Source organism: Grampus griseus (genome assembly GCF_964374135.1).
Source record: "Grampus griseus genome assembly, chromosome: 1".
In the NCBI taxonomy this organism is placed as follows: Eukaryota; Metazoa; Chordata; class Mammalia; order Artiodactyla; family Delphinidae; genus Grampus; species Grampus griseus.
In genome coordinates this window covers 127,563,323-127,585,360 of record NC_139017.1, presented here as the reverse complement: position 1 = coordinate 127,585,360, position 22,038 = coordinate 127,563,323, and the positions used below count along the sequence as shown (strand labels likewise).

General features: G+C 39.9%; 1 protein-coding gene across 1 annotated transcript in view; it reads left to right on the top strand.

The window, feature by feature from the left end:
* AK4 (adenylate kinase 4) overlaps nt 1–22,038 on the top strand; it is a gene marked incomplete at its 3' end in the record, with an annotated part of 71,978 nt that overhangs the window by 21,400 nt on the left and 28,540 nt on the right. The window contains exon 3 of the mRNA XM_082668924.1: nt 13,740–13,859. Coding sequence (XP_082525050.1) covers nt 13,740–13,859 — 120 coding nt within the window. The remainder of the gene's footprint in view (nt 1–13,739; nt 13,860–22,038) is intronic.

Below are 22,038 nucleotides of genomic sequence, written 5' to 3'. Positions count from 1 at the left end.
CCGACGATGTGGCCCCAGCCAATCAGATATCTTTTTCTTGTCTCTTCCTTGTTCTTTATTCTTTATCCTATAAAGGGCTTCCTGCCTTCTGCCCCATTTTGCAGTTCTCTGAAAGGAGACTGTCTCCTTTAGGAAGTGTTTAAAGTTTGTCTGTATCACCTAAATTGTCATCTTTAATCATTTTTTGAACAGTAGGAATTAGAACCTTGCAATTAACTATATACATACAAATACATAAAATGACATACATTTAAAAAATTTGTAATACTTTCCCTTTTTGTGTACAAAACACTTTTTAATTTCAAAACCAGAATTGTGATACTGACAGCAGTTTGACAACCACTGGTCCAGCACTTAAGTGTTTAATGACTGTTGCCTCTGGTATTTTCCCCCATTACACTCTATCTATCTGTCTGTCTGTCTATCTCTCTGTCTGTCTATCTTATCTATCTATTTTAAATTGACCTGATTTTATTTTATTCATTTATTTTTATGGAGGTATAGTTGGCATACAACATTATATTAGTTTCAGGTGTACAACATAATGATATTTGTATATCTTATGAAAAGATCACAGTAAGTCTCGTTAACATGTCACATAGTTAACAGAATTAATTTTGTTAATTCACATCTCTCTCGTGATGAGAACTTTTAAAATCTACTCTCTTAACAGCTTCTCAATATGCAGCACAGTATTATCAACTGTGGCTGCCATGCCGTACATTACATTCCCCATGACTGACTTATTTTACAACTGGAAGTTTATACCTTTTGAGCCCCGTTACCCATTTTACACATCCCTCACCCCCTTCCTCTGGCAACCACCAGTCTGTTCTCTGTGTCCACGAGCTTGGTTGGTTTTCTTTGTTGTTTTTTTTAGGTTCCACATATAAGAGAGAGCATATGGTATTTGTCTTTCTCTGACTTCCTTCTCTACTTCTATTTATTTATTTAATTTTTGGCTGTGTTGGGTCTTAGTTGCAGCATGTGGGATCTTCATTGCAAAGCACGGGCTTCTCCCGTTGTGGCACATGGGCTCAGTAGTTGCGGTGCACGGGCTCTCTAGTTGTGGCTCTGGCGTTCAGCAGTTGCGCGCACAGGCTTAGTTGCCCCGTGGCATGTGGGATCTTAGTTCCTGGAACAGGGATCGAACCTGCATCCCCTTTATTGGAAGATGGATTCTTAACCACTGGACCACCAGGGAAGTCCCTGTCTGACTTACTTCACTTAGCATGATGCCCGGAAGGTCTATCCATGTGGCAAATGGCAAGATTTCCTTCTTTGTTATGGCTGAGTAATATTCCGCTGTGTGTGTGTGTCTGTGTGTATATGAGTGTGTGTGTATGTATGTATGTAAGTATGTATTTCTCTCTCACCTTTCCTTTATCCATTCATCTACTTATGGACCTTTAGGTTGTTTCCATATCTTGGCTATTGAACTGTAGTGAACATGGGGCTACATAAGTCTCTTCAAGTTGGTGTTTTCATTTTCTTTGGATAAATACCCAGGGTGGAATTGCTGGATCATATGGTAGTTCTGTTTTTGATTGTTTGCAGAACCTCCGTACTGTTTTTCATATGACTGCCCTCTGGTATTATTATTGTTGTTGTTGTTGTCCTTGCTGGTGTTAAAGGATGATTGCATGTCGGCCTTCTCAGTGGACCACGTGACCCCACTGGGAGCCCCAGCAAAAAGAGTGGGAGCGGCAGCTGTTTCCCTCCTTCTCGTTCCCTTTGTTCGCAGGACTCTCTCCTACCATCCACGGGAGGCTGGGGAACGTGTACCTCTTCGGTGTTCTTGGAGTAGTGCTTGACCAGAATATTGCCGGAAAGCTATGACAAAGGGAGGGAAAAGGGAGGGAGGCAGAGAGAGAGAGAAAAAAAGTCCCCCATGGGCAGCAGTAGCAATCCATTCTGTGTGAGCAGATGGCACTGGAGGAAACAGCAGCTTCCCTTGTACAGATCTGCAGCCAAGATCCTGCCCAGAGAGGCAGCCGACAAGACGCCTGGTACAGCCAGATTCCACACCCGGGATCTTCTGCAATGGGAAGGAGTTCCTTTTTTGTTGCTTTAAAAGTGAAATTCCTCCCTGTCCTCTGAATGGGGCTAGTAGTTGGGTTGTGATAAGGTCACAGGGGAGTTGAGAAAATCTAGAGAGCTTGTAAGGTTTGAAGTATGATCCCACCCCTTGGAGCTGAAAGTGCCCGGTGTGGTGGATGCCAAGGCAGACTTGCAGAACTTGAGCTTGAGGAGATGGTTAAATGCTCTGGGTCTAAAACTCATCTTTGATTTTGGTAAACCTTGTGGATTACTATTACTTGCCTTTCCCCATTTGTTCCCTTGCCCAGATTCTGTTGCCTTCACCCCAATCTTCTTTTTCTCCTTTGCTGCTTACATAAGGCAGCGTGTGGTCCTTCTCCAGATGTTCATGGTGTGTCTATAAATGCATGTGTTCCTATTCTAGGCCAAGAAAATATTACCGACGTAGGACATCCAGATTTTTTTTTGGCTTAATGAAATTCCAGTATCTTTTTCTTTTCACGATTTATTTAAAGTCTTAAAATGAAGTTACTGTACCATTTGATTCTTTGAATCTGTGTGTGTGTGTGGGGGGCGGTCACATAATTGACCTGCTAGTGGGATGAGAAGGCTTAAGGGTATTCCTTGTGCTTAGATATTGGATCACCTTCTTTCTCAGTAATGCTAGCCCCTACCCTATCCAGAGTCATGGTTTCTGTCCATGCATATTTTTATCTTGGCTATTACAGAAACACACCCACGGCCAACATATTTCTGGACCCAGGGTACAAAATTAGACTAAGTGAATGCAAATATCCAGTCTGGCTAGAGAGGAAAAAAAGCAAAGAGGCCAAACAGAGCATTGGCCCTTATTCCCAGGCAGATTGTCACGCCCGAGTTCTGGTCCGGACGCCACTCCTCACATCTAGAATGGGCGTAATGATCAGCGCCTTAGCTGCCCATGAAGGCAGGGAGACTCTCAGTCTCTGGGGTCCCTGTCCTCACCTCAGAGGTAGAGTCTTGGTGGTGGAAAGGATCCTGCTGTGGTTTCAGGCGTACTGAGGAGCCAGCCCTCTAAGCCAAAAGCCAGGTACGGGAAATTGAAATTCCACCTCTGGGATGGCAGAGGAAGAGCCCACCTCCCTCGCGCAGATGAGGAAACTTGAGGCCGCGATAAGTGAAGGACATTGATGTGTTCAGTCCTGTGGGCAGAGACTTGGAGGCAAACTTCAGATCAAGACTCCAGATTCCCAGCCTGGTGGTAATTTATTGTAGCCTATTGGCTCTTTGCCTCATTATGAAGCCGTTAACAGTAGTTTTGAAAGGGTATTGTCCCTTGATAAAAATGCAGATATCACGAGTAAATAAACTGTATGACCTCACTTATGTGGAATCTAAAAAACACACAAAACAAAACAAAAAAACCTTGAGCTCATAGATATGGAGAACAGATTGGTGGTCAACAGATTGGTAGTCGCCAGAGGCGGGGGCTTTGGGGGATCAAAAGGTACAAACTTCAGTTATAAGAGTCCTGGGATGTCATGTGTAACATGGCGGCTGTAATTAATAATACTGTATTACGTATTTGAATGTTGCTAAGAGAATATATCTTAAAAGTTCTCATCATAAGAAAAAACGTTTAGGGACTTCCCTGGCCATCCAGTGGTTAAGACTCCGTGCTTCCACTGCAGGGGGTGTGGGTTCGATCCATTCGTCAGGGAACTAAAATCCCACATGCTGTGTGGTGCAGCCGAAAGAAAAAAAAGAAGTTTGTAACTATGTATGATGACAGATGTTAACTAGACTGATGGTGGTGATCATTTCAAAATATATGTGAACATCAAATCATTATGTTGTAGGCCTGAAACTGATGTAATGTTATATGTGAGTCATATCTCGATAGAAAAAAAGAAATCACATTACAAATTCTTTCATTTTAATCTCATAATTAGTGGTAAAGAGATAAACATTTGTACTTTACATAAATTTGGGCTCAAATCTAAAAAGAAAAAGAAATTTTTTTACTGTTAACATCCTTTTGATGTAGGGAGTAATTGATTATATAGATCACGGATTTAAATAATTTTTTGCTGCAATTTCCTTTGGTTAAAACACAAATAATAATTGACCCCATGATGAGCTAAATTTTTTACCCTGAGACTGAATGGCAGAGGAAAGGTTTTGAAGACAGGTGTAGTTCATGTGAAATCAGGAGAGAGATGTGGTCAGTGACCTGAACCTGTTGGGCATCTTAGTCTGATGATGTCCAAAGGAACAAAGAACAAATAGGATTAGTCTTTATAGTTTCAAGATTTTGCATTATTTTACAATAAATAAGTTATAAATTTATCTCAGGTCCCTTCTTTTTAAATTTTATTTATTTTATTTTATTATTATTATAGTTTTTTTTGGCTGCTTTGGGTCTTCGTTGTGGCTCAGGGGCTTCTCTTTAGCTGTGGCGTGCGGGTGTTCTCTCTCTAGTTGCGGCACGTGGGCTCTGTAGTTTGTGGCACGCGGGCTCGCTTGTTGAGGCGTGCGAGCTCAGTAGTTGTGGTGCGTGGGCTTAGTTGCCCCGTGTCACGTGGGATCTTAGTTCCCCGACCAGGGATCGAACCTGCATCCCCTGCATTGGAAGGCAGATTCTTTACCACTGGACCACCAGGGAAGTCCCAGAGCATACACTTTTCTTTTTTTTTTTTTTTTTTGCGCGGTACGCGGGCCTCTCACTGTTGTGGCCTCTCCCGTTGCGCAGCACAGGCTCCAGACGTGCAGGCTTAGCGGCCATGGCTCACGGGCCCAGCCGCTCCGCGGCATGTGGGATCCTCCCGGACTGGGGCACGAATCCGTGTCCCCTGCATCGGCAGGTGGACTCTCAACCACTGTGCCACCAGGGAAGCCCCCGAGCATACACTTTTTAATAATTATGTTCATGAGTCTGTCCCCACTCCTCATTCTTGGAGGTGTTCTTACATTTGTATCTCTTGTGCCTTGCGTGTGGTAGATGCACAGAATATTTTGGTTAGATAAGTGGCACGTTCCTGGGGAAGAGAGTTTTCACCTGTGGCTCTGAGTAATTGGAGTGACTCGCGTACACTAGGGATAAAGTGGGAGGTCTCTGGTAGGGTGCTGGCAGGGTCATTGCACAGCTGGTTGGAGGCCCATGCCACAAAACACCCTTGTCATGGTTGTCCTTACGCTGGCACTTTCTGGGCTAGTTACTGAAAAAAGTATTTGACAAAGAAAGACACAAGACAGATATATTCAAATCAAATAAAAAGACCTCACTTGCCTTTGCTTAAAGTATTAATAGTAGTTGAGGTTTGGTTTCAAGAGACTTCCATTCCAGTAGTGGATTTTACCTGACTAAAGTTGATTATCTTTCTTAATCTCCACCTTTGTTAAAACAGATCTTTTTGTCTCCAGTGTCAAGAGATTAAGGGATCCTGGTTGACTTTCTGTTAACTCTGGACTAGGATTTTAGGGATAACTCTTCAGTGGTCAAAGGTGAATTAGCTGGCAGGTTGAATATTGGACCAAATACCCTCGTTTAGTTTGTGACCAATAGCCTCTTTCTGTTTCAAAATATATTTATACAGAATTTTATTGACAACGTAAGAGCTTGTATAACTTAATGTGATAATTACCGACTATTTAATTTTTTTAGCTGACAGAGTAAAATTCCATAAAATTTTGCTATTGAAAGCTTTCTGTGGCTGGCACCTGATCCCCGTGTTTAGGTTCTGAGCTCTGGGACAGGCCTCCTCTGAGGTTGGCACAGGGCCTGGCCCATGGTAGATGCTGAATAAATATTAACTGAGTGAGTATTAAGTGGATTCAGAGAGTATTTAAACCATGAAACCAACCACATCCCATATTCTCCAGTTTCCCCTGAGTGAAGTGTTTACCATCTCCCCCCACCGCCCCATTCCAGTAATCTGCCTTTCACATATTGGACCTTTATGCATTTATTTCTTTTTGGAAGTCATTCAGGCTCTGGAATGTTTGAGCTGGCAGTTGTGAATATTTAGGGCGGCTATAGAATGGATTTTGTGCCACCTACTTATCTGCGAGTGTTTTCTCATGGTTTTTCTAAAGAAATGTTATTTGCTTAGTGGCTCTCCTAGTTATTTAGACAAAGGTATTTTTTTTTCTTTTCTTTCTTTTTTATAAATTTATTTTATATTTGGGTCTTTGTTGCTGCGTGCAGGCTTTCTCTAGTTGCGGCGAGCGGGGGCTACTCTTCGTTATGGGCTTCTCACTGTGGTGGCTTCTCTTGTTGCAGAGCACGGGCTCTAGGCACGTGGGCTTCAGTAGTTGTGGCACGTGGGCTCAGTAGTTGTGGCACATGGGCTCAGTAGTTGTGGCTCGTGTGCTCTAGAGCACAGGCTCAGTAGTTGTGGTGCATGGGCTTAGTTGCTCTGTGGCCTGTGGGATCTTCCTGGGCCGGGGATCAAACCCGTGTCCCCTGCATTGGCAGGTGGATTCTTAACCATTGCACCACCAGGGAAGTCCCGGTGTTTTCTTTTTAATCAAGATAATTCAAATCGTGTGCCCAAAATCTTCCCCTTTTAGCAGTGGACAGTGTTTTGCCATATTTGCTGCCCAGAATACAATGATCTATGTCAGTCTGTTAAGGCGAATATGGACAACTTTAATGTGAAAGAACTGAGGTCAATAAAAATATCTTCCATAGCCTGGAAGCCTGAGTTTTGGAGAAATGACCTATTTAATAGGTACTTAAGTTCTGTGTTATCTTAAATTTTTCTATTTGGTGTTATTTTAAATATACAACTTAATAGGTAGTGTTAAATTCTGAAAACTTATATGTTGTCTGATCTGGCTAGAAATTGAAAATATATATTTCTCAAGGTAACCAAGGTCATGTCTATTTTAATTTATATTTAGTAGTAATTAAATGGAATAGGTTTTTAAGATGCATTGCTACAAAATTTATATTGTAAAAGAGGTGTATTTTCTTCTAATACATTTAACATTGACAATGGTAATATATATCTATACATACACGTACATACATAATTTTATAATACATACCATTTTGTCATCTGACACTTTCCATTTCTGAAGAAAGTTTTTCCAAATGTGGCCTTAATCTCTGGTGTTCTGGTCAATCTCATAAACACATGATTAGTTTTATTTTTATTTTTTAGTTGTTGTGACACTTAAGATATGCAAAACTGTTGGCCTTTATTTGAATTACTCTTAATTTATTAAGTTTATTTTTGAAACCTTCCTGGTCGTTTATGGTTTATTATTTTAGTGAGTGTGTTTGTGTGTGTGCACGTGCACATACGTGTACACACTAAGGATGCAAAAGTAGTGTAAGACAACGTATGTGTAGGTACAGCCTTTCTTTGGAATACTGCTTGAGGAATTGGAGCAGGTATGTGTTTTATCCAAACATGCTGGCATTAGCGTTTAATGATACTGCTTTCTCCTCCAAGCAAACTGACAAGGGCAGATGAAGGTCCTGTTTTCTGGAATGGGCTTGTCTTCTAACTAGTGTTTTATTTCAGATTGCTGCTATAGTGAAGTCTTCATTCAGGTATAGATATGTTAAGGCCACTTTGCTCTGGCTGCTCTTGGCTTTTCCTGGTTTTTAGGGGGGGTGGGGTGTGGAGTGAGAGACATGGAGCAAGTTTGATTTTGTATCAGATTAGAGGGCATGCTGTCTGTCCTGCTCCAGAGAAGAGCCCGGGCTGCCAAAAATGGGAAAGGATGCTGCTTAGATCTTTCTCTTCACTAGTAAATTGGATTAAGATGGTTCTGGAAGTCTTCCACAGGGTTATTTTGAACTTGGAGTTGCACAGTCTCCGTTGGGTTAGCTCAAGGTACTCTCAAGGGCCAGAAGGTCTTCTGATGTTACCTCTGCTTTGGACCAGGCCTGTTTGTGCTTGGATTATTGTCACAGCCTCCTTGGCTTTCACCATGCCAACCCTGTCCAAATTTCACATCGCCGTGGGCATTGGCTTGTGTAGTCACACAAGGCCCTGCGCTTAGTGTAATGCTCTGCTGTTGCCACCTAGAAATTTTTAGTTTTTGAACAAGGAGGCTCCATATTTTCATTTTGTGCTGGGCCCTGCAAGTTAAATAGTTGGCTTTAGCTGTGGGAATGGCATTTCTGGAACTACCCATTTTTCCTTTAGTCCCTCGAAGCCCAGACTCCTTAACCTACCTGTCTAGCTCTCTCTCATGGCGTGGTTTTGTCAGATGTCACTAATTGAAGTTCCTCGAAGTATGCCAAGCAGCCCCATGCCTCTGCAACGTTGGGTCCTGGTGTTTCCTTCTCCCCAGTTTTCCCTCCCTGACCTCATTCATTGCTATTCATAGTTTGAAAGGCTGAGGAAATAAGACTGAGCTATGAAACCCTACGTGGCCGTCTCACCTAGTTAGTACTGATCACACTTCGTCTATATTTCCCTTGAAAAGGTTGATACCTGGCAAAGTTGAGCTATCTATGATCTTGGGGAAATGGTTCTGTAATAACTGTATAGGAAGATCACATTGATTTTTGCCAGGGGAAAAGAATTCTCTGTAATCTTCAGTGTATTCATTCATTCATGCAACAAAATTTTATGGAGTTATCTATACATGCCAGATTATATTCTAAGCACTGAGGATATGGCAGTGAGGAAAATAGTATTATTTTTTCATTGAACTAATAGCAATATTCTGGTGGGGGAGGACAGAAAGTGAATTCACAAATACATCAATATACAATATGTAAAGTCTGTAGTTCTAGAAAATAATGCACAGTAGGATAAGAGAGTAGAGGGTGATAGGGGTGTGTGTTTGTGCTTGTGCTGCTGAGATAGGGTGGGAAGCCCTTTTTTTTTTTTTTCGCTGTACGCGGGCCTCTCACTGTTGTGGCCTCTCCCGTTGCGGAGCACAGGCTCCGGACGCGCAAGCTCAGCGGCCATGGCTCACGGGCCCAGCCGCTCTGCGGCATGTGGGATCCTCCCAGACCGGGGCACGAACCCGTGTCCCCTACATCGGCAGGCGGACTCTTAACCACTGTGCCACCAGGGAAGCCCCAAGAAGCCCATTTTGAGGTGATACTTAATCAGAGATCTGGATGCAATGAGGGCTTGACCCATGTGAAATTCTGGAGGACAGAGCGTTCCCTGCGGAGGAAAGAACAAATGCAAAGGTCCTGGCGAGGGCACATGCTTATGATCTTCAGGAAAGTGCAAGGAGGCTGTTGTGTCTGGAATAGGATGGGCAATGAGGAGAGAAGTAGGAGATGGGGTCAGAGAACTAGGGCCTAATCACACAGGGCCTTGGAGACCAAGGTGAGGACTTGGCTTATACTTTCAATGAGATGGGAAGTCATTGGAGGGTTATGATGGGCTTGCATTTTAAAAGGATCACTCTAGCTGCTGTACTTATTGCAAAGGAGCCATCTCGCATCCTACTGACAAGCCAGGTAAGCTAAGAATTGAGAATTGGCTGTTTAGGTAGTCTAATTATTTATTCTTTTGGTTGACTGATACCTGGAACACCCCAGAAGCAATCTTTTGATTTTGTAGATGGTCAATGATTGGTATGGGTAAAGGACCCACTTTGATCTTAGCTATGAGATGGTTTATCAGTCTGTTGGTTCTCTGACCAATTGTCTCCTCTTCACTCTATAAAGATTTCTAAATTAGGTTTTGGAGTGTATCTAGCTGCTGCCTTCCTTTGGCTCAGCTTTCTGAGAAGCCATGCGCTCCTGTTAACTACCAGGGTGGTCCAGGGCCATCGCTGCCCTTCTCTCTCCTCACAACGACATAGCCTGTTCTGCAGCATCCCCACAGCTTGCTCAAATTTGTTGACCAATTGTTACTGTTGCACTATTATGTTTTGATCAGTTGTCTTGGATATGAGAGACACTGTGGAAGTAGAATTTCAAAATCTTCATGTTCAGTTAGATATAAAAGAATGGGGAAAATCAAGAAAATCAAGACAACTGTGCTTAACCTTAGGTGACATCCCCTTATTCATGGGGAATTGGTTCCAAGGCCCCCAGTTGATGCCTGAAACTACAGAGAGTACTGAACCCTATATATATACATATATATATGTATATATATATATAGTATGTTTTTTCTCTATACATACATACCTAGGATAAAGTAATTTCGATAAAGTAATTTTATGGTAAAGTAATTTATAAATTAGGTAAAGTAAGAGATTAACAACAATAATTAATAAAATAGAACAAATTACCAAAATGTTCATTGCAGCTCTATTTACAATAGCCCAGAGATGGAAACAACCTAAGTGCCCATCATCGGATGAATGGATAAAGAAGATGTGGCACATATATACAATGGAATATTACTCAGCCATAGAAAGAAATGAAATTGAGCTATTTGTAATGAGGTGGATAGACCTAGAGTCTGTCATACAGAGTGAAGTAAGTCAGAAAGAGAAAGACAAATACCGTATGCTAAGACATATATATGGAATTTAAGAAAAAAAAATGTCATGAAGAACCTAGGGGTAAGACAGGAATAAAGACACAGACCTACTAGAGAACGGACTTGAGGATATGGGGAAGGGGAAGGGTGAGCTGTGACAAAGCGAGAGAGAGGCATGGACATATATACACTACCAAACGTAAGGTAGATAGCTAGTGGGAAGCAGCCGCATAGCACAGGGAGATCAGCTTGGTGCTTTGTGACCACCTGTGGGGGTGGGATAGGGAGGGTGGGAGGGAGGGAGACGCAAGAGGGAAAAGATATGGGAACATATGTATATGTATAACTGATTCACTTTGTTATAAAGCAGAAACTAACCCACCATTGTAAAGCAATTATACCCCAATAAAGATGTTAAAAAAAATAAATAAAAAATAAAATAGAACAATTATAACAATATACTGTACTAAAAGTTACGTGAATGTGGTCTCAGAGTATCTTATTGTACAAATTTAATGCATTTTTCATCTTAACTAAGCCCTTATCATGCACTGTGTTCATAACTTCCGCAGTTTGAGGTTCAGCAGCAAAACTGGCATGAATTTCTTTTTCCTTCTTCGCAATTTCACGGATAGATTTGTTCTTATTTACCATATACCTTAGCAGCCTCAGCATACAATGTTTTTCGTTCCTCCTTAAGTCGAACTTTTACCTTTTCACTTAAACAAAGCACTTTACAGCTTCTCTTTAGCACACCCAAATGGCCAACATCACTCTTCTTGCACTTTGTGTCATTATTATGTAAAATATGGTCACTTGAAGGTACTGAGACAGTTGATCTGATAACCAAGACAGCTACTAAGTGACTAACAGGTGGGATACTCTGGACCAAGGGATGATTCACATCCCAGGCTGTATGGAGTAGGACGGCAAGAGATTTCATCATGCTGCTCAGAACGGCACCCGATTTAAAACTTACGAGTTGCTTATTTCTGGAATTTTCCATTTAATATTTTCAGACCGTGGTTGACCTTGGGTAACTGAATCCAAGAAAACTGCGGATAATGGAGGACTCCATTACTGAGGAGGCAGGAAACACTAGGTTAAGAGCAGAGTGGGAGGGGAATGTTGAGTTTGTACAGGATACGTGTCAGAGGTGTCAGTGGAAGCCATGTAGGAGAGTCAGGAGATAATCAGAGGCCTTAGACGTATCATTTTTGATACTGTTCTCCATTAAATTACTGAATTCAGATATATCCTAATACCATAAATCCTCCATCTGAAGGGACCTAAAACATGAATTAAGCCCAATCCCCAATCCAGTTTTCAAAATCTCTCTATAATATCCCTTCCTGAGCAGTCTCCATTCAAACATTTCCTTAGACAACTTTTCCTGTCCATTTATAATTCCTACTACTAGTCCTAATTCTAAGCCCTGAGGATTAAATAAATTAATGCCTTTTCCATGGGCCAAGTATCAGGTTATGGGTAAGTTGTTGTCATGGCCTTCTCTGGTTCTTCTCTTTTCCAAACAAGACAATTCCTACTCATTACTGTTTCCTCATGGGATATTTGGAGGCAGTTCACGTCTTGGTCTCTCACCTTGGAAGATGTGTATTTGTTGTTTATATGTACCTTAAAGTTTGGTGGATGAGACTAAGAACAGGGCTCTGGGGCTGGCCTGACCATTGCAGAGCAAACACCAAGCTTGTCAGTTACTCTGAGCGTTCTGTCTGACAGTGATTTTTCAGATATAAAACATATATACCTTACAGGTATTACTGAAGAGAACTGAAAGCATGCATTCACACAAAAACTTGTACACTGCAGCATTATTCAGCATATCCAAAGAGTGAAAAGAAATATGATATGTCCATACAATGGAATCATAATATTAAGCCATGAAAATGAATGAAGTACTGTAGGTGGTACAACATGGATGCATCTTGAAAACATTATGCTAAGTAAAGGAACCAGACACAAAAAACCACATAGTGTGCTTCCATTTATGTGAAATGTGCAGAGTAGGCAAATCTATAGACAAAAAGTGGATTAGTAGAAGCCAGGGCCTAGAGGGAGGAGGAAATGGGGAATGACTGCTAATAGGTACAAGGTTTCTTTCTGGGGTCATATAAATGTTCTGAAATTCGGTAGTGGTGATGGTTACACAACGCTGAGGAAGCATTAAAAAACCACTGAATTGTACACTTTAAGATGGTGAATGTTGTGGTGTGTGAATTATATCTCAGTAAAGCTGTCATTAAAAAATATGGGTATTACCTCCTGTCTAAAGTTGAGGATCTTAGGAATCAATGAAATAACACGTATAAGTGCCTGGGATAATATGTACTCTCGGTTAAGATTGTTACTGTTGCGCTTAAGGAAAGTAATACTGCTTAGAGATCAGTAACTGCAACTTTTAGTCACTGTTACATTTGTCGAATATTACCTGTTAAATCGTATGCAGTCAACAAATCCTTGTTGAATGAATGTGTTTTGTTCACATTCATGTTTAGCCACATATATGTTCTGTTTCTTGCACGTTACTGAATCCACATCATTGGGCCTAATTTTGAGATCCTTGTCCAGTGATGGGAACTCTTCACTGCCCACGTTTCAGTGTTGAAGTCAGAGTTGGGAGTATAGTCTCAGTCTGGGGAAGGAAGGGCTCTGCCTTAAATTCTAGGTGAAGGTGGAGGCTAAATGATTCTTGAACTTTTTTACCTAGTAATATAATTCTGCTATATGTTTTTATAAGAACTTAATTGGCCTGTCAAGAATGTGTTTCTTAATGGTTCATTATCAGATCCCTGGAGAGCAGAGGACTTCATCTTGGTTAAAAAAAGAAATTCAGTTCCTAGAAATTTAGCAGATTTAAACTGCTAATTTGTTCTCCTGAACCCAACTTACAATTTCCACATATAAGAAATTGTTATTTTAAATTATGATATGAGCATTTTTTTCTTTGAAAAAAATTTTAAAATTCACATCTTTTTATGAACTTGGCATTCCACTAATAACACTGCGTTGCTTCTACAACTGCGTCAGCAAGGTGCCATCTGCTTATCCTGAGGCTCATGAAAAGAAATAAACCGGTTGATGTTTGTGTCATCCAGCATTCTTTCTAGAAGAGCAGTGGAAAATTTTTCCTTTGGTCTCTAAGGAGTGGTTGTGCCTCTCAGCTTCCCCGTGCCATCAGGGAGGAATGAGAAAGAAGGCAAAACTGTCAGAAAAGAGTTTGTAAGTTTTTTTTTTTTTGAAGCTTCTTTTTTGAGAGTGTCTTTTTCCTGTCTTTAATAGAAGTTGGTGATATGGCAAAGCAGTACATAGAGAAAAGTCTTTTGGTTCCAGATCACGTGATCACACGCCTCATGCTGTCAGAGCTGGAGAACAGGCGCGGCCAGCACTGGCTACTGGATGGTGAGTTGAACGTGTGGGTCCGCTGGACCTCTGCCAATAGTGGGTCATTGTCTCCTTGCACACTCCCGTATTTCTTACAGGTTGCAAAATGCCCTTTTCCCCTAAACGTTCAGTCATCTACTTAGACATACTCCAGTTTGGCAACGTGATAGAAACCTCACGTGGTGAAACCTTTTAATTCCTCTGTCTGCAGACCACCATCCCTAGAGCCGTCAGCTTGAAGCAAACCTTCACTGAATTCCTGTTATTGTTCCAGTTTTGATCGTGCCTTTGTTTCCATGACTAAGTTGTCATAAGTATGACTCATCTTAAATCAGAGGTTCTTTCATTCAAAATAGGCCACATAAATTAAAAGCATTAGTTATCATTTTTTACCTGTCAGATTAAAAAAGATAGAAAATCTGAAAACCATAAGAGTATAGGAAGTAAGTATTCTTGAGAGGATAAAGTGGGCAACCTTTGGAGGGCAGTTTAGCAGTCTTTATATTTTTTGATTCAGCAATTCCCTGCTTGATTTCTTGCCTAAAGATGTATGTTAAAGGATGCTTGTTTTCAGTGTTATTTGTAAATAGCAAGACACTGGTAACAACCTATCTATCTATCATAGGGTTGCCTTAAATTTTGGTATGTCCATTAACCAAATAATCTGTACCTCTGTGTTGATATGGATAGAGCTCTAAGGTAAACTGCTGAGTGAAAAAAGCTAGTTGCAGTGTAGTTAATATCATATACTATTATCTCCATAAAAATGGAGTGACAGTATAATATTACTATATATACTTACAAACACATACATAAGCTGTCTTTGGAAGGTTATAAAAAACTGATACTAGTGGTTGGCTCTGGGTAAAGATTAGGGTTGGGAGAGAGATTTACCTTTCACTGTATATACCCATTCCTATTGTTTGATTTTTAATATTTAAATGATACATAGGCCTGATTTTTTTAAAAAAACTCAGACAAATATCATGTGATACCACTTATATGTAGGACTAAAAAGATGATACAAAATCAACTTACTTACAAAACAGAAATAGACCCACAGACACAGAAAACAAACTTATGGTTACCAAAGGGGATAGCAGTGGGGAGGAGATAAATTAGGAGTTTGGGATTAACATATATGCACTACTATATGTAAAATACGTAAACAACGTGGACCTACTGTATAGCACAGAGAACTATATTCAATATCTTGTATTAACCTATAATGGAAAAGAATATGAAAAAGTATATATATTCAATTATACATATAACTGAATCACTTTGCTGTATACTTGAAACTAACACAACATTGTAAATTAACTATACTTCAATTTTATAAAAATGGTTAAAAAAAACTCAGTCACTCCTATGGTACTTAACCCAGGAAGATGCATACAGATGCTCACACACACAATACTGCACAGTTTTGTACTCGAGGAAGCTGGAATTAAGAATCATCTACTTTTAAGTGTTACCGGTATAAATCTTTTCATTTATTAAAGGGAAAAAATGGACTGGTTGGATTATTTGTCTTACTCTTTAATAGCAGGATTCCTTGGCAATGAAAATAAGAACTTGATGAATATACTGCTTTCTAGGTACAGAAAGGGTAGTGAGATTTATATATAAGAAACTTCTTTCCATTGCAGAGTAGTTTTCCTTCAGTTCACACAATGCACTTTTTCCTATCTCAGCAAGTTGCAACAGCTGAAACTTTGATGTTTGCCAGCCACAGAGAAGCCAGAGTGAATTGTCCTACATTTTAACTATCAGATTGCCTATATTTCTCCTAACGTCTGGAGCCGTAAATCTCCATAATGACCAACTTGTGGTAGAGTATTTATTCTATATTGGTGTTTCTCAAAGTGTATAGTGTGCAGTGTTAGTAATGGCTAGACAAAAAACAGACTTTGTAGTTAAATGTGTTTAGAAAATGTCAATTTAGGGCTTCCCTGGTGGCGCAGTGGTTGAGAGTCTGCCTGCCGATGCAGGGGACACGGGTTCGTGCCCCGGTCCGGGAAGATCCCATATGCCGCGGGGCGGCTGGGCCCGTGAGCCATGGCTGCTGAGCCTGCGCGTCCGGAGCCTGTGCTCTGCAACGGGAGAGGCCACAAGAGTGAGAGGCCCGCGTACCGCCAAAAAAAAAAAAAAAAAGAAAGAAAATGTCAATTTAAATGTTAAATGTTGCTTGAATTTACTGAGCACTTACTGTATGCCAGGTATTGTTCTGAACATTTGATATTTATTATCTCATTCAATTCCTACAATATCAAGGTAGAGACTGTTATTTCCATTTATTGATGAGAAAACAGAAGCAAAGGAAGGTTCACTTGCCTATCCAAAGTTAGTAAGTCCAAAGTTAACCAATTTCTTAGGACTTTAATGAACCTTTAATATGATAATGTGATTTAACTCTTCATAGAAGGAAATGTCACAAGGCGTTCTGAATGTATATGACCATGGAATCTCCTACCCTACCTATAACCTCTGGGATTTGTTCTATGGTCCATTCTTTGTGAACTATACTATTCAACATTTATTCTTCACTTTGGAGGTGTTCTGAAAAGTTGACTATAGAGTAGATCATATCTTTCTAGAATGCCTTCCATTAAAAAAAATCAGGACCTATGTTCTCATGGGACTGAGACTGAACTGAAAACTTTTGTCAAGAGAAAGGCTATAATGGCCCGTGGAAGGCATGTGTTTATCAGGCAGTAATGAATAAAGCTCCTACTGTGTGTTAGGCACTATCAGGTGCTGTTGATAAAATGACAAGACACTTTCTGTATTCTTATGGGACTTATATTACAGTAGGGGAGTCAGGTGTGTAAAAAATTGACAGTATAATAAAATCATATACATGTGGTACACTGAAGACACAAAGGAGAAAGTTGTCGGTTCTATTGGTGGGAGGCAGGAGTGGAACAACTTTATGGAAAAAGAGATGACTAGAGACATGTCCTGCAGGTCGACTAATGGGGGTTGGGAAGAAGGATTTTTTCAGCAGAGGCGCAATGTGAACTGGGTAAGAGAGGAATGACTTAGCCTAGTGTTTTCCTGGGCCTGCAAACAGAGAGACAGGGGAAATCCTGGGGTGATGGACTTTGATTCTATGCAGAGATGGTGGAACTGGAAATTTTTGGCTATAGGGACCACCGAAGAGTTAAAAAGGGGAATAACATAATCGGATGTATTTGTGTTTCAGAAAGACTATTCTGTTAGCAGCAGAGCTATTAGATGCTGGGGTAGGGGAGGAGGTGGTGACTAGAAGCTGAGTAAGAGATTGTTGGCACAATTGGGCCAAGAGATGCTGAAGGCCTGAATTTAAGCACCAGCAGTGAGATGGCGAGGAGGCACCATTCCTGAAAGACTGCATTGAGGAGGAAGAATTGACAGGAGTGTGACTGATGTTAGGCACTGTAGCCCTGGGGTTTTCTTTGATCGCCTTCCCAGCTTTTGGAGTTTCTTGGCTGTCATCACCTTCCCTACACTTCTCCAGCTATGGTAATTTCTCCAGACTGAATATTTAACTCAAAAAAGTTAGGCTCCCACTACTTCTTCTTATGTGGGTGTTTGCCGGGACTGATAAACTTTAGCTCTGCCACCACCTAACAGTAATTTCTCTAGTTTAAATTCTTTAATTGTAAGGCTTCTCACCTTATAAAATAAACTTGTGTAGTTTTAAGTAAACTTAACTGTTTTAAAAAAGGATCATCTATGTTAAACTCCTTTGGGAAGGTGGTTAGTATAATAACCACTGATCCCAGTTAGAACCAGACTACCCCCTTTGAATCCCAGCTCTGCCATTGTCAGTGCCCTTGGGCAAGTTACCCATAGGTCTCTGCGTTGTTTTCCTCATGGAAAACAGAGATTACAAAAAGGATGAAGTAAGTGAATGTCCGGAAAGTGCTTATATTTGCCATATAGTAAGTGCTATATGAGATTTTGTGATTTGTTGTACATAAGGTCCAGGTCATGAATTTTTGTTTTTAGGTTACTACATGAAGTGTTAAGTTCAAAAATAGTTTAAAAAATATTCAGCCACGTGAAGTTGGAAAAGTCAGCTTCAGTTGTGAAATGTTTTATGTATCTTTTCACTGCTTTGTTTTGCTATGACTTCCTCTCGGTGAGTAACTGAAGTTCTTTTACCTCATAGGCCTGTTTTTAGTAAAGGACGTCAGTCTCCTAACTGATTTAGTTTGTATCTTTCTAAACACATCTGGTCATGGTTTCGGTTATGATTTTTCTTTAAAGCTCTGGAATAAATCCATTTGGCAAAGTGAGGACCATCAAGAATGCTAAGTTCTGTGTTCAGTTTGAAACTCCTTATGTTCCAGGGCACGTGTTCTGCGGAGGACGTGCCTATGGAGCGTGCTAAAGGTGATTGCATGTGGAAAGGTCAAGAAAAGAATTCTGGATGATAGATGACTCATCGTCTTGGTCCATATGGCTGTAAACAGGCATCCTGCAAATGGTGGGTGGAAACACGTAGCATGGATGCAAACCAAGGGGACGCCAGGGGTGGCGGTGGATGTGCTTGGTGAGTGCTCTGTGGTTTGGTCAGCTATGTCCTTGCTAAAAACAGTTCAGCACCGCCTTGCCTTCACAGTGTGCTTTTTAGTTGGATAAGAAACACTCCTTTATGTGTTAATATGTGTATATAAGTGTGGTTTTTCCCCTCTTTTTTTCTTTCTTTAATTTCTTTAGACGTTTAATGTGTGACAGCGGTTTTCTGAAAATAATTTTAATTTTTAAGACAAATATTCAACCAGAGGAATGTCATGCACAAGCCTTCTAATTTTGCTGTGATGGTTTTGGGGTTTTTTTGTTTTTTAAAGAGGGTGTTTACTGCTTACTAGGTGATCTTAAGGTGAAGTAACTAGGGAACAATAACCAGCTCTTATAAATAACCAGCTCAAATACAAATTCTTCACTTTTTAAAAAGCAGCTGGCAGTGAGATGGGGCCCGTAGGGAGATGTATTAGGTAGTAGATTTTTCTTTTGTTTCTAAACTTGGTTGCCGAAACCTGTGCATTTAAACAGTAACCTGCAAGTTCTCAGGCTCAGTCCCAATTTATCTCAAGATGTAACAGAATTGTCTGCCAGGTGACTTTAGGTGTCATCTAAATATTTAAATTTGTTGTCAAAGTTTGGTTTGACAGAAAGCAATCTTAAGTTTTGGAATTATAAGTGGAATATAATTTAAGCCTTTTCATTGGAGATAAAGATAACTTTACAAGGAGAGTCATCATTCAGTCCATGGTTGTATATTCCATTTGATTCATTCTGAGCACTACCTGGTGCCTTCTGTGGGTAATTCTGGGATTTATTTATTTATTTTTAGCACAAGTCAGAGCCACTTCAGGGTGTGCCGTGTTTGTATGTGTTTGTTTTCCCTGAGAGGTGAATGATTTCAGACCTAAGATATTCCGGGATACATGCTCATTCAGAGCCCTTGGTATCCAAGTAAAAGGTGGATGCTGGGAAACCAGACTACAGATGGTGGAGCTACAGTATCTTGTCCTGATTTTGCAAATGTGTTTTACCATACTGAACTGTACATAACTGCTCTGACCTTATCCCCTTCATATTTTTCTTTCTGAATCAGACCTCTGAATGGTTTTACATCCCACTGGGCAACATATGCCTACAGAAAAAAAAGCTGACAATCCCGTGTCTTCTGAATCACATCTTTTAAGAAATGCCAAGGGCAATTTTTTTCTGTTGCCCTTGTGAATGTAGGGTATGTTTCAAAAATAAAATGTATAATAGGTTTGTTTGGAAGGTCACTGAAGATATTCTCTTTGGAAAAAAAGAATCAGGCTTTCTTCTCGTGTGTGTGTGTGTGTGTGTGTGCGCGTGCGTGTGCGTGTGTGCATTTAAGAGGGTGATAGATTATTTTACTCATTTACCTTCAGATGTGTTTTTTTTTATTGAAGTATAGTTGATTTACAATCTCAGCTGTACAGTAACGTGACTCAGTTATACACATATAGACATTCTTTTTTTTATATTCTTTTCCATTATGGTTTATCACAGGGTATTTAATTTAGTTCTCTGTTATACAGTAAGAGTACCTTCAGATGTTTAGTCCTGAAAAATATTGTCAGATAACATTTGTATCTTCGATCACCGTTAAGGCAATATGTATACTGTCATACCTTGGACAGAAGGTTTGAAGCAATTGGAGTGACTGCTAAAGAATGGAGCGTCATAGACTTGATGGAAATTTATTGGGTACAGTGGCAGTGTTCATGCCTGCTAAGCATGGACTGAACAATTGTAATCTTTGGTGCCTCACCAGGCTCATCCTTCTTGACGCGCTCATATGTATAGGAATGAATATGAAAATGAAAAAGATATGTATATGTACAGACACCAATACAGATATTAGAACTTAGCATTTCAATAATAAACTGCTGAGAAATTTAACAGAATTTAACAGAATGTTAAGTCTTTGTGAGGGTCATCTTTGGTTTAAATCACAGTATAAGAACTTTTTTTTTTAGACTTTTTATTGTATATTGGAGTATAGTTGATTAACAATATGTTAGTTTCAGGTGTACAGCAGAGTGATTCAGTTATACATATAGATGTATCTATTCTTTTTCAAATTCTTTTCCCATTTAGGTTATTACATGATATTGAGCAGAGTTCCTTGTGCTGTACAGTAGGTTCTTGTTGGTTATCCATTTAAAATATAGCAGTGTGTAGCCACAGCAATCAGAGAAGAAAAGGAAATAAAAGGAATCCATATCGGAAAAGAAGAAGTAAAGCTGTCACTGTTTGCAGATGACATGATACTATACATAGAGAATCCTAAAGATGCTACCAGAAAACTACTAGAGCTAATCAATGAATTTGGTAAAGTAGCAGGATACAAAATTAATGCACAGAAATCTCTGGCATTCCTATACACTAAGGATGAAAAATCTGAAAGTGAAATCAAGAAAACACTCCCATTTACCATTGCAACACAAAGAATAAAATATCTAGGAATAAACCTACCTAAGGAGACAAAAGACCTGTATGCAGAAAACGATAAGACACTGATGAAAGAAATTAAAGCTGATACAAATAGATGGAGAGATATACCATGTTCTTGGATTGGAAGAATCAACATTGTGAAAATGACTCTACTACCCAAAGCAATCTACAGATTCAATGCAATCCTTATCAAACTACCACTGGCATTTTTCACAGAACTAGAACAAAAAATTTCACAATTTGTATGGAAACACAAAAGACCCCGAATAGCCAAAGCAATCTTGAGAACGAAAAACGGAGCTGGAAGAATCAGGCTCCCTAACTTCAGACTATACTACAAAGCTACAGTAATCAAGACAGTATGGTACTGGCACAAAAACAGAAAGATAGATCAATGGAACAGGATAGAAAGCCCAGAGATAAACCCACGGACATATGGTCACCTTATCTTTGATAAAGGAGGCAAGAATGTACAGTGGAGAAAGGACAGCCTCTTCAATAAATGGTGCTGGGAAAATTGGACAGGTACATGTAAAAGTATGAGATTAGAACACTCTCTAACACCATACACAAAAATAAGCTCAAAATGGATTAAAGACCTAAATATAAGGCCAGAAACTATCAAACTCTTAGAGGAAAACTTAGGCAGAACACTCTATGACATAAATCACAGCAAGATCTTTTTTGACCCACCTCCTAGAGAAATAGAAATAAAAACAAAAATACACAAATGGGACCTAATGAAACTTCAAAGCTTTTGCACAGCAAAGGAAACCATAAACAAGACGAAAAGACAACCCCAGAATGGGAGAAAATATTTGCAAATGAAGCAACTGACAAAGGATTAACCTCCAAAATTTATAAGCAGCTCATGCAGTTCAATAACAAAAAAACAAACAACCCAATCCAAAAATGGGCAGAAGACCTAAATAGACATTTCTCCAAAGAAGATATACAGACTGCCAACAAACACATGAAAGAATGCTCAACATCATTAATCATTAGAGAAATGCAAATCAAAACTACAATGAGATATCATCTCCTACCAGTCAGAATGGCCATCATCAAAAAATCTAGAAACAATAAATGCTGGAGAGGGTGTGGAGAAAAGGGAACACTCTTGCACTGCTGGTGGGAATGTGAATTGGTACAGCTACTATGGAGAACAGTATGGAGGTTCCTTAAAAAACTACAAATAGAACTACCA